The sequence below is a fragment of the Lipophrys pholis genome (genome assembly GCF_963383615.2).
Source record: "Lipophrys pholis genome assembly, chromosome: 10".
Lineage (NCBI taxonomy): Eukaryota > Metazoa > Chordata > Actinopteri > Blenniiformes > Blenniidae > Lipophrys > Lipophrys pholis.
This window is the reverse complement of record NC_137640.1, coordinates 31,152,390-31,164,076: the sequence shown is the minus strand read 5'-3', so window position 1 is coordinate 31,164,076 and position 11,687 is coordinate 31,152,390. Positions and strand designations below refer to the sequence as shown.

Sequence of the window (11,687 nt, the reverse complement as noted above, 5' to 3'; positions counted from 1 at the left end):
ATAGAATATGAATGTGTGTGTGTGTTTGTCCAGGAGTCTCCTCCGGCCCAGGTCCTATATGAGGGACCAGGTTTGGTTCTGGACCAGAACAGGAAGTGGAGAGAGCGCTACCTGGTGGTTCGAGGAGACCACCGACTGGAGAGCCACGAAGGGCTGGAGGTCAGCTTCTCCCAAACTTCTCTTCACGTTCTCCAGACGTTCTCCAGACGTTCTCCAGACATTCTCTCTGTTCTTCAGGGCTTCATGAAGGGCTTCCCTCCAGTCCAGGTCCTGGTACCTTCTGGTGGTTCTGTGTGGACCTCGTTAGACTTGTATGTGGACCAGGTCCAGAGGAACTTCCCAGCTCTGAGCGAGGTGAAGGAGGAGTTCTGTGGGTTCTCTGGGTTCTCCGGGTCCCGGTTCCTAGTCTTCCTGGACCTGCCGCATCGGAGAGATGTGGCCTTCTGCTTCAAGAACCAGGACCAAAGGGGCCGGTTCTGCAGAGTCCTGGAGGACTGCATCAGACACCAGAGCCATGGTATGCTAATGCTAATACAGCAGACACCAGAACCATGGTATGCTAATGCTAATACAGCAGACACCAGAACCATGGTAATTCTACCTCCAGGCTCACGTGGGAAAATTAATAACAAGAAAACATTTTATTTATCAGCGCCTTTCTAAACTGTATAAAACACATGATAGATAAACCAGTAAGAAACATTTCTCGCAGTGAAACAACAAGACATTCAGGTTGGGACGATATCGTGGGATGATATTTTTGGCACATCGTCATACGGCAATAATATCATACCACCATTATTTTGTAATAATATCACGATCCGATTTGATCACAATTCTCTTTTACATTGATTTTGTAGTTTGATTTGCAAGTTTCTGAACGGAGCAATCGAACCATTTCCTGACGTGAAACAACCCAACAGAAAAAATAAAACCAACAAACCTTTCTTAACATATTTTCTTTTATATAATTTGTATAATTTTAGCAACATGTGCAAAAAAAGTAAACATACTAAAAGGTAAAAATCACTGATAAAGCGACTCTTGCAACATCAAAACTAAACTGTACCTGGATTATGAGGTAGTTTTCACATGAACAGTGAAACATGAAAAGTAAAAAACAAATTAAAGTTACAAGGAACCTTGAACGGGTCCTCGCTGTTTGTGGGACTCTGACCCAGAATGTCAGTCAACATATGTGTCCTGTTCTCGCTATAGCCGCTGTTCCACTGCAGTCCGTGCCGGAGCGTGGCAGGGCGGTATGGCACGGTACAGTACACTACGGCATGGTACGGTATTGCAAAGCACAGCCAGGCCCAACCCTGTGGCGCAGTCCCACTGCAGAATGTACGGTTAAAATATAGGCGGAGTTGTGAATGGCACTGGAATGTGTCGGGCGAAGAACGTGGAAGTGTCCGACAGTGGACGGCCGTCAGAGTGAAGTCTTGAACCTCGTTCTCTGTGACTAAGCTTAAATTTGTCCTTGTGAACAGCAGCGTCCAGCTCCTTCTGAAGCTCCGCCCCTCCTGTTACTGAGTGGAGCGTCTCCACCTCGTCTGAACACCAGGGGGCAGTGCAGCGCCACATTTCAATAAAGCCAGTTCACATAACAACTAGTGAGCAAAGCGGCGGATGTAAAGAACAACTGAGGTTTATACGGTGATAAGATATTTAAATATTGCAGCAAGTCCAGAGTGACGATCGTCACAACCAATCAGCAGGCGGCTGCATTGTCGCTCCGCCTCCTGAGACCCTTCCTCAGGGCTAGCTACCTCAACAGAGAGGGGGGCGGATATCGTAACCGGTGGTTACGGTGTTTTCCGTAACTTCCGTTACTTTTGTCAGTGAAAATGCAGGACAACCCGTCCCGCCCTGTTCCGTCCCGCCACAAACAGCCCGGTGGACCGCGGCCTATGTGTTGTACTGCCGCAGTGGTATCAGAGATTGAACAGTCAGCCAAACTCTTTGGAGAGCCAGAAAAGCTGCAGCCTTGCTCCTTTAATGACTTGTTGCAGCTTGTGGTGCTGTTCCAGTAGCTCCTACTCAGCCTTACTCGCCTCGCCTCTACTCGACTCAGCCTTGGTATTCTCCATCACAATATAGTACGACCACAGCTTTGGCAGAGTCAACGGAGCTTTTCCCCGTCGTGCACAAGTAACCACCCCCAATGTGATGCCGAGCAAACACCCACAGGATATCAGCTCAAATAATTAAGTAGTCTATATTTTTATACGTTTATTAATAATGTTACAAAATGTGGATTGTTACGATGGTGCTTCACTGTCCGGTGTTTCGGTTTCACTGGTGCCCCTGTTAACTGGTGCATTCTGCCACCGGCCGTCCGCAGCAGCTGATGTTAAAAGAAAACAAAGAAACGCTAGTATACTTTAAACTTGAATGGAAATGCAGTTCAATGGCGTTCTCCAGGACAGCTACGGGTTCTGGTCGGGTTTTTAGCATCTACTCTGAAAAGAAGACGCTGGAGGACAAAGGTCACCAGTTAACAGGGGAACCAGTTAATCCTAAACACCGGTGGTATCGTGGCTGGGAAACCTCCTGATCCTGGTAGCGTGAAGCTCCATGGAGCTCCTGGATCATCTGGTCGCCTCCAGACAAGGAAATGTCTGCAGCTCGTCGCTGCTCCACTGGTTGATTTCTGAGCGCCTCTCTCTGGTTGTCAGCGTTTTTGTTGTGATCGGCTTCATATAATGAAAAGGTGAATGAGCCACCATCTGACTCTTCTGTGTCGTGATGCGCCGGCCAATCAGAGGCTGCCGTCTGCCGACGCCACATTTTCTTCTCAGCTGCATAGGTACCAGGAAAGTACCTGGTAGTGGAAAAGCGTCAACAAGAAGTAGAGTCAAGTGGAGTGAGGCTGAGGAGGAACTAGTGGAAAAGCACCATAAGCCACTGACAGTCAAACAGACTGAAACAAAAAAAAGAGAAGACCCAAAATCTTTGTTACACAGATACAAAACTGGTACACAGGTAAATAGCACAATAATACACAAAGTTCCATTAAGAACTTGCTGGATATGCAAATGAGCACAGCTAAAGCTAGCACATACCAACAACTGTGGCGCTATGTTTTCGGTATGAGTGTAAGAGACTTTTTGGTGTGTTTTGGGTGTTTCATAGGTGCGCCAACGTTCGTACTTCTAGGTTCGTACTTCCAGGTGGCGCCGTTGAGCCACTTTTCCAGTCATGTGTGATTCCTCCAAATTATCCATTTTTGTTGCCAGGCTTATTGACAGTGCAAAGTGTCGCAAAAAGTTATGTATGTTTAGGTCCTCAAAAATGTGTTTTCCCATAATGAAAAAATAAAGACTTAAAGGTCAGTGGGGTTATAGAGGAGGGGAGTGACTGGGCGTGGACTTGTGTGGAGGTGACCAGAGTGTGGAGGTGACCAGAGTCTGGACTTGTGTGGAGGTGACCAGAGCGTGGACTTCTGTGGAGGTGACCAGAGTGTGGAGGTGACCAGAGCGTGGACTTGTGTGGAGGTGACCAGAGTGTGGAGGTGACCAGAGTCTGGACTTGTGTGGAGGTGACCAGAGCGTGGACTTCTGTGGAGGTGACCAGAGTGTGGAGGTGACCAGAGCGTGGACTTGTGTGGAGGTGACCTGAGCGTGGACTTCTGTGGAGGTGACCAGAGTGTGGAGGTGACCAGAGTGTGGACTTGTGTGGAGGTGACCAGAGCGTGGACTTGTGTGGAGGTGACCAGAGCGTGGAGGTGACCAGAGTGTGGACTTGTGTGGAGGTGACCAGAGCGTGGACTTGTGTGGAGGTGACCAGAGCGTGGAGGTGACCAGAGTGTGGACTTGTGTGGAGGTGACCAGAGCGTGGACTTGTGTGGAGTTGACCAAAGCGTGGAGGTGACCAGAGTGTGGACTTGTGTGGAGGTGACCAGAGCGTGGACCAGTGTGGAGGTGACCAGAGTGTGGACTTGTGTGGAGCTGACCAGAGTGTGGAGGTGACCAGAGTGTGGACTTGTGCGGAGGTGACCAGAGCGTGGACTTCTGTGGAGGTGACCAGAGTGTGGAGGTGACAAGAGCGTGGACTTGTGTGGAGGTGACCAGAGCATGGACTTGTGTGGAGGTGACCAGAGCATGGAGGTGACCAGAGTGTGGACTTGTGTGGAGGTGACCAGAGTGTGGAGGTGACCAGAGTGTGGACTTGTGTGGAGGTGACCAGAGTGTGGACTTCTGTGGAGGTGACCAGAGTGTGGAGGTGACCAGAGGGTGGACTTGTGTGGAGGTGACCAGAGCGTGGACTTGTGTGGAGGTGACCAGAGCGTGGACTTCTGTGGAGGTGACCAGAGTGTGGAGGTGACCAGAGTGTGGACTTGTGTGGAGGTGACCAGAGCGTGGACTTGTGTGGAGGTGACCAGAGCGTGGAGGTGACCAGAGTGTGGACTTGTGTGGAGGTGACCAGAGTGTGGAGGTGACCAGAGTGTGGACTTGTGTGGAGGTGACCAGAGTGTGGACTTCTGTGGAGGTGACCAGAGTGTGGAGGTGACCAGAGGGTGGACTTGTGTGGAGGTGACCAGAGCGTGGACTTGTGTGGAGGTGACCAGAGCGTGGACTTCTGTGGAGGTGACCAGAGTGTGGAGGTGACCAGAGTGTGGACTTGTGTGGAGGTGACCAGAGCGTGGACTTGTGTGGAGGTGACCAGAGCGTGGAGGTGACCAGAGTGTGGACTTGTGTGGAGGTGACCAGAGCGTGGAGGTGACCAGAGTGTGGACTTGTGTGGAGGTGACCAGAGCGTGGACTTGTGTGGAGTGGACCAGAGCGTGGAGGTGACCAGAGTGTGGACTTGTGTGGAGGTGACCAGAGCGTGGACCAGTGTGGAGGTGACCAGAGTGTGGACTTGTGTGGAGCTGACCAGAGTGTGGAGGTGACCAGAGTGTGGACTTGTGTGGAGGTGACCAGAGCGTGGACTTCCGTGGAGGTGACCAGAGTGTGGAGGTGACAAGAGCGTGGACTTGTGTGGAGGTGACCAGAGCATGGACTTGTGTGGAGGTGACCAGAGCGTGGAGGTGACCAGAGTGTGGACTTGTGTGGAGGTGACCAGAGTGTGGAGGTGACCAGAGTGTGGACTTGTGTGGAGGTGACCAGAGCGTGGACTTCTGTGGAGGTGACCAGAGTGTGGACTTGTGTGGAGGTGACCAGAGTGTGGACTTGTGTGGAGGTGACCAGAGCGTGGACTTGTGTGGAGCTGACCAGAGTGTGGAGGTGACCAGAGTGTGGACTTGTGTGGAGGTGACCAGAGCGTGGACTTCTGTGGAGGTGACCAGAGTGTGGAGGTGACAAGAGCGTGGACTTGTGTGGAGGTGACCAGAGCATGGACTTGTGTGGAGCTGACCAGAGTGTGGAGGTGACCAGAGTGTGGACTTGTGTGGAGGTGACCAGAGCGTGGACTTCTGTGGAGGTGACCAGAGTGTGGAGGTGACAAGAGCGTGGACTTGTGTGGAGGTGACCAGAGCATGGACTTGTGTGGAGGTGACCAGAGCGTGGAGGTGACCAGAGTGTGGACTTGTGTGGAGGTGACCAGAGTGTGAAGGTGACCAGAGTGTGGAGGTGACCAGAGCGTAGAGGTGACCAGAGCGTGGACCAGTGTGGAGGTGACCAGAGTGTGGAGGTGACCAGAGTGTAGACTTGTGTGGAGGTGACCAGAGCGTGGACTTGTGTGGAGGTGACCAGAGTGTGGAGGTGACCAGAGTGTGGAGGTGACCAGAGCGTGGACTTGTGTGGAGGTGACCAGAGCGTGGACCTGTGTGGAGGTGACCAGAGCGTGGACCTGTGTGGACGTGACCAGAGTGTGGACTTGTGTGGATGTGACCAGAGCGTGGAGGTGACCAGAGTGTGGACTTGTGTGGAGGTGACCAGAGTTTGGACTTGTGTGGAGGTGACCAGAGTGTGGAGGTGACCAGAGTGTGGAGGTGACCAGAGCGTGGACTTGTGTGGAGGTGACCAGAGCGTGGAGGTGACCAGAGTGTGGAGGTGACCAGAGTGTGGACTTGTGTGGAGGTGACCAAAGTGTGGAGGTGACCAGAGCATGGACCTGTGTGGAGGTGACCAGAGCGTGGACCTGTGTGGAGGTGACCAGAGTGTGGACTTGTGTGGAGGTGACCAGAGTGTGGACTTGTGTGGAGGTGACCAAAGTGTGGAGGTGACCAGAGCATGGACCTGTGTGGAGGTGACCAGAGCGTGGACCTGTGTGGAGGTGACCAGAGCGTGGACCTGTGTGGAGGTGACCAGAGTGTGGACTTGTGTGGAGGTGACCAAAGTGTGGAGGTGACCAGAGCATGGACCTGTGTGGAGGTGACCAGAGCGTGGACCTGTGTGGAGGTGACCAGAGCGTGGACCTGTGTGGAGGTGACCAGAGCGTGGACCTGTGTGGAGGTGACCAGAGTGTGGAGGTGACCAGAGCATGGACCTGTGTGGAGGTGACCAGAGCGTGGACCTGTGTGGAGGTGCTGCTAGGCGAGAAGGAGGAGCGGAGGTGGTTGATCTGACTGACTGAGGTTATTGATGTGGAATACAGAGGTGGTGTCTGGACGCCACCCAGACTCTGGTCCTGAGGGAGAAACCAGTTGTATAGCAGCTCTGCTTTAGCTGCGAGCTTTAGCTTGCGCCGCTAACTGTCTCTGTATTGACAGACTTCCTGAAGAGGCGGAGCCTGGAGGTGGAGGCGTTCGTCCGGGCCGTGCGCTTCTACCAGCAGGACCGGGGCCGGTACCGATCCGAGAGCCTTCTGATTGGCAGTGTAGTACGGGTGAGGCCCCACCCACTCCCCCCTGCCATTTGACACCTGGCTGTTGTTGTTTAACACCTGGTTCCTGCAGGTGCTGTCCAACCTGGTGATGGAGCAGCTCCTCCCAGAGGTGCAGCAGGACCTGCTGGACCGTCTCCGGGCTCCCCGGGGCCAGAGGACCCAGACGTGGCTCACGGTGAGGCCCGAGGACTGGAAGTGGTCCGCATGCCCTCACAATCGTTCATGGACACTTTTTTTAAGAGTATTAAAAATGTGTATTATGAGCCTGTTGGAGTGTGAGGTGGTCCCTCACTTTGGGGGCTTTTCCACCAGAAAGAACCAGGTTCTAGTTCTGGTCCAGGACCAGATTTAGCACCAGTTCTTTGTCTTTCCACCACCAAAGTTCTGGCCTATCAGCGGCTAAACTGGTGCTAAGCCGGCCCCACATCGTTGCTGGGCCAGAGCAGAGCCAGAGGGGGCCAGAGCGGGGCCAGAGGGGGCCAGAGCAGAGCCAGAGGGGGCCAGAGCGGGGCCAGAGGGGGCCAGAGCGAGGCCAGAGCGGAGCCAGGGCAGAGCCAGGGCAGAGCCTGATACGTCATCAGCTGGGGGCGGAGTTATCTCTGGAGCTATTGCTACCTATGAGGCAGAAGAGATTGAACCAGCGTTCTGAAAACTCCAGTGAACACAGAGCCCCAGAGTGGTTATAGAGAAAATAATAAAAATAACACGTGGGAACGATATAATAAGTCGTTCCCTGAAGTTAATAATACGAGGGAACGAGATCATTTAATCCGTGATCGCGGAGCCGTGGCTCTCAAGAGTTTTTTTTGCTTTAGTTTAGTTAATTTCAGACATGTGGGTACATAACAAAACAAAGATAAACAACAACACAAACAACAAACATAACTGAGCAAAGCAAACAAGGCAAAATAAAAGTAACATAACTCATAAATAATGGCCCAACATATCAAAAGGAGCTTATTTAGTCCTACCCCGTATTCTCATCTGTCATTTGTACCTTTGTATTTTATATAAACACACACACACACACACACACACACACACACACACACACACACACACACACACACACACACACACACACACACACACACACACACACACACACATGTACATATACACATACACTAATAAGTGTATATCTATTTTCTTTACAAGAAAAAAACTAAACAAAACCACAACAAAAACAAACCAGCAAATAGAGATGTAAATAAATGATAAAGAATCCTTCTCCCATGCTTGCAGCCCTTCCTTCCTGTACTTTGTCAACACCATTGCTTTGTACTGTTTTTTTAGTCGAGATGCTGCAGAGCTCCTGCTCCGTCAGTCACCCCCGTCAGCTGGTGGATGTAGAATCTAGAATCAGTTCTTTTCATGGTGACATGATTGTAACTAACTTCACTTCCAGGTCTTGTGTGGCGTTCTGACCGCAGGCTGAGGTCTGCATGAGGCAGCATGGCCTATAGGTTACCATGGAAACGGCTGTAGAGCAGCGTTCTATCATTCTACACCTCCATTCCTCCATGTTGAAGCTTTTGATTCAGACACGTCCAGAAATAAAGTGAAAGGAGCAGAAAGTCACTCTGGAATGTTGGAATGGTGGAAAATAAGAGCCAGGATCATTCATGTTATTATTATTATTATTATTATTATTATTATTATTATTACTATTATTATTACTATTATTATTACTATTATTATTATTATTATTATTATTATTATTATTACTATTATTATTACTATTATTATTATTATTATTATTATTATTATTACTACTATTATTATTATTATTACTATTATTATTACTATTATTATCAATATTATTATTATTATTATTATTATTACTATTACTATTATTACTATTATTATTATTATTATTACTATTATTATTATTATTATTATTATTATTATTATTATTATTATTATTATTATTATTATTATTATTATTATTATTATTTCTCTCTATGTCCACTCTGGGGCTCTGGACTAAAACAAGACGGACGTGATAAATCCCCAATAGAGCGACGAGGAGACTCAATGTTTTCATCCGAGGTTCAGGTCAGACTAGATGGAGCGACCCGGACCAAACCACTGGTTCAGTCCGTCTCCTGGTTCTTCTACGAGCGCTGTCAGCGTGAAATTGGTGAAATCAGTGACGTGTCACGTTTTGGAGTGACGCAATGACGTGGCTGTCATTTGGCTCCGTGAACTGTGGAACAAGAACCGGTTCGTTGGTGGTGCTCATTTAAGAACCTGTCTGAACTAGAACCTGAACTAGCTCCTGGTTCTTGTTGGTGGAAAAGCCCTGTGTGTGACATGAACCTGTTGAACTGTGTGGGTGGTTTTCACCTGGTAACATGGACCTGATGGAGTGTGTTGGAGCGGACATGGTGAGAGTAATGGATTACTTTGATCCGGGTCTCCTCAGGTCCTGGAGGAGGTCCACGTGCTGCTGGACTCGGTCCTGCTGACCCAGTTCTCTCGGGTCCAGCAGGAGCTACGGGACTGGATCCAGACTCTGGAACCTTCCATGACCTCTGACCTCGACTTCATCCAGGAGAGCCGGCATGCAATACGGCGCAAAGTGCAAGGTAATCTATTGCTGAAGAGTAATTTATTACTACAGAGTTATCGAGAATGCAGTAAATAAAGTACTTTTTAAAAAGTATCTAAATGTGACTTTATAAATTAACGGTAACTACAGAGTCAGGTAATCTATTACTCCACAGTAACTAAAAGGAACATTTTTCTGAAAGGAACTAAAAGTAAATATTGCTACAAAGTAATCTATTACTCCAAATTAAAAAACAAAACAACACTGTCCGTCTGTTAGCACTAGCAGCATAGTTCATATGTAGCATGTTGGCAAACACACTTAGCCTAGCATATCTGTGTGCATCTGTTAGCTAGCATGTCAGCAGCGGCGGGGCGGCTAACCATGGAGAAAGTGGCACCGCACCTGAGCGCTATGCTAGTGGCACTAATGGAGCCTGTTAGCGACGCCTTTCTGCAGGGATGCAGAGTTAGCCTCAACGCTATGGAGGAGGTCTGTCAGAGTGCCGAGGGGGGCGGAGCCAACCCCAAGAAAGTAAGCATTCGCTTTGGCATCTTAGCATTTGCAGTTCATGACGCTAACTGTCACTCCTTCCCATTAGCTCATTGCTAGCATGCCTCGCGCTAACCTGCAGAGCTGCTACCAGACATTGGGGAGTATTGGCGACAAGCTAGCGCCGTACGCCAAAGTCTTCGGGTTCCCCAACACGTTGACGCTAATGCTAATTGACCGCGCGTGCCTGGACTTGCAGCAGGTAGGCAGTAATATGATTACTATGCTAATCAACCAGAGTGCTAATGTGCTAACATGTTAATGCTAATAGCTGGTGGAGAACATGGAATTCACGTTCCAGCAGATCCTGCTAGCTAGTGATATTGTCGATCCGGAATCCGCCCAAAAGGCCAAACAACGCGTTCTGCAGGTAAGCTAATATGTCTGTTTGCTAACTGAGGTGGATTAATGCTAAGTGTAGTGGCTAACGTATGTTTGCTAATGTGTGTTGTTAGCATTTTAACTATGACAGCAGCATCATGAGGAAGAAGATCGTACAGGAGGCGCTGATTATCATCACGCTACCATATGTCAAGGAGCAGCTGGACTGCGACTACAGGATGGTAAGGCTAACATGCTAACATGTTTAGCAATGCTACAAGGCTGTATGCTAACATGCTAACCAACACTAACAGGCAAGACCAGATGTAGTTGTAACCTCGCAGCTGCTAGCATGCTAACATCTTGTGACAACACGTCTTTCCTGACTGATTCCGATGTGGTGAACTTAGCCTTGCGAGCTTGCGCTGTGTGTGCAGGGGTTGGTGGAGCTGCAGCATTCGCTGGACTCTGACTCCGGCCCCTTTGTCGTTGTGGAAAATGAGTATGAGGACATTATCATCGAGACACTAATCCGCCACGTGGCAAAAGGTGAGCATTCTCCCTGTTAGCCTGCTAGGTTAACATTGTTAGCATGTTAGCTTAGCATTGTCTTGTGGTTCCTCAGCGCTAACAGATCCTGCTAACGTGGAGAAGTTCCAGCTGATCCCTGATCCGGTCCAGGAGAAGACCCCAGAACCCGAACCTGGAACAAAACCAGAAGCGGTGCCAGACCAGTCAGTGCCTGAAACTGGATCTGGACCAGAACCAGAACCTGGACCCGAACAAGAACACAGACCGGAAGTTGAACCAGAGCCTTTTGTAGAACCAGAACCTGGACCAGAACTGGACCCTGGCAAAAAACCAGAAGCTTGTGTAGAACCAGAACCAGTACCTGGACCTAGACTAGAGGATGGACCACAACAAGAGCTGGGACCACAGTCAGAAACTGGACCAGATCCAGTGCCAGATTCTGAACCGGATCCATCAAGTGCTAATGCTAGCTTGGCATCAGACTGCGTGCAAGCTATTAGCGAGCTTGTGGTGCTGAACCGCTTTCCTGACGTGGTCCGACTGGAGGACTGAAGCTAACCACGCCAGAGTTGCTCATATCGCCATGCCGACCAAAAACACTGCTGTTAGCATTGAGCATCGAAACATTAGCTGAAGCTCAAGTTATGACTAAAGTTAGCACATGCTATGCTAATGCTCACTCTTTTGTTGTTATGTTAGCTCAGCCCAGTTAGCTTTCCCTTTCTCGCCCGCTAGCTTCAAGTGCATATTTAGCTGTGAGCAGCTCCAGTGTTAGCTTTTAGCTGCCTGGCCTATTAGCCACGTTAGCGTTGTAATGTGATGATTTGACTCCGGGAATGTTGGGGAAGATTTAGCTAGCAGCCACCAAGTGCTTCTTAGCTGTTATGTATGCTATGTTAGCTGTGTTAGCATAGCATGATAGCAATAAAAAATAAAGGTTTTGAGTGTGAGCTGG

General features: G+C 49.4%; 1 protein-coding gene across 1 annotated transcript in view; it reads left to right on the top strand.

The window, feature by feature from the left end:
* Positions 1–11,687, top strand: part of niban1a (niban apoptosis regulator 1a) — a 14,425-nt gene extending 2,738 nt beyond the window's left edge. The window contains exons 3-13 of the mRNA XM_080473424.1: positions 34–159; positions 238–517; positions 6,659–6,774; positions 6,845–6,949; positions 9,203–9,365; positions 9,681–9,862; positions 9,930–10,082; positions 10,152–10,250; positions 10,336–10,443; positions 10,639–10,750; positions 10,827–11,687. Coding sequence (XP_080329550.1) covers positions 34–159; positions 238–517; positions 6,659–6,774; positions 6,845–6,949; positions 9,203–9,365; positions 9,681–9,862; positions 9,930–10,082; positions 10,152–10,250; positions 10,336–10,443; positions 10,639–10,750; positions 10,827–11,284 — 1,902 coding nt within the window. The 3' untranslated portion in view covers positions 11,285–11,687. The remainder of the gene's footprint in view (positions 1–33; positions 160–237; positions 518–6,658; positions 6,775–6,844; positions 6,950–9,202; positions 9,366–9,680; positions 9,863–9,929; positions 10,083–10,151; positions 10,251–10,335; positions 10,444–10,638; positions 10,751–10,826) is intronic.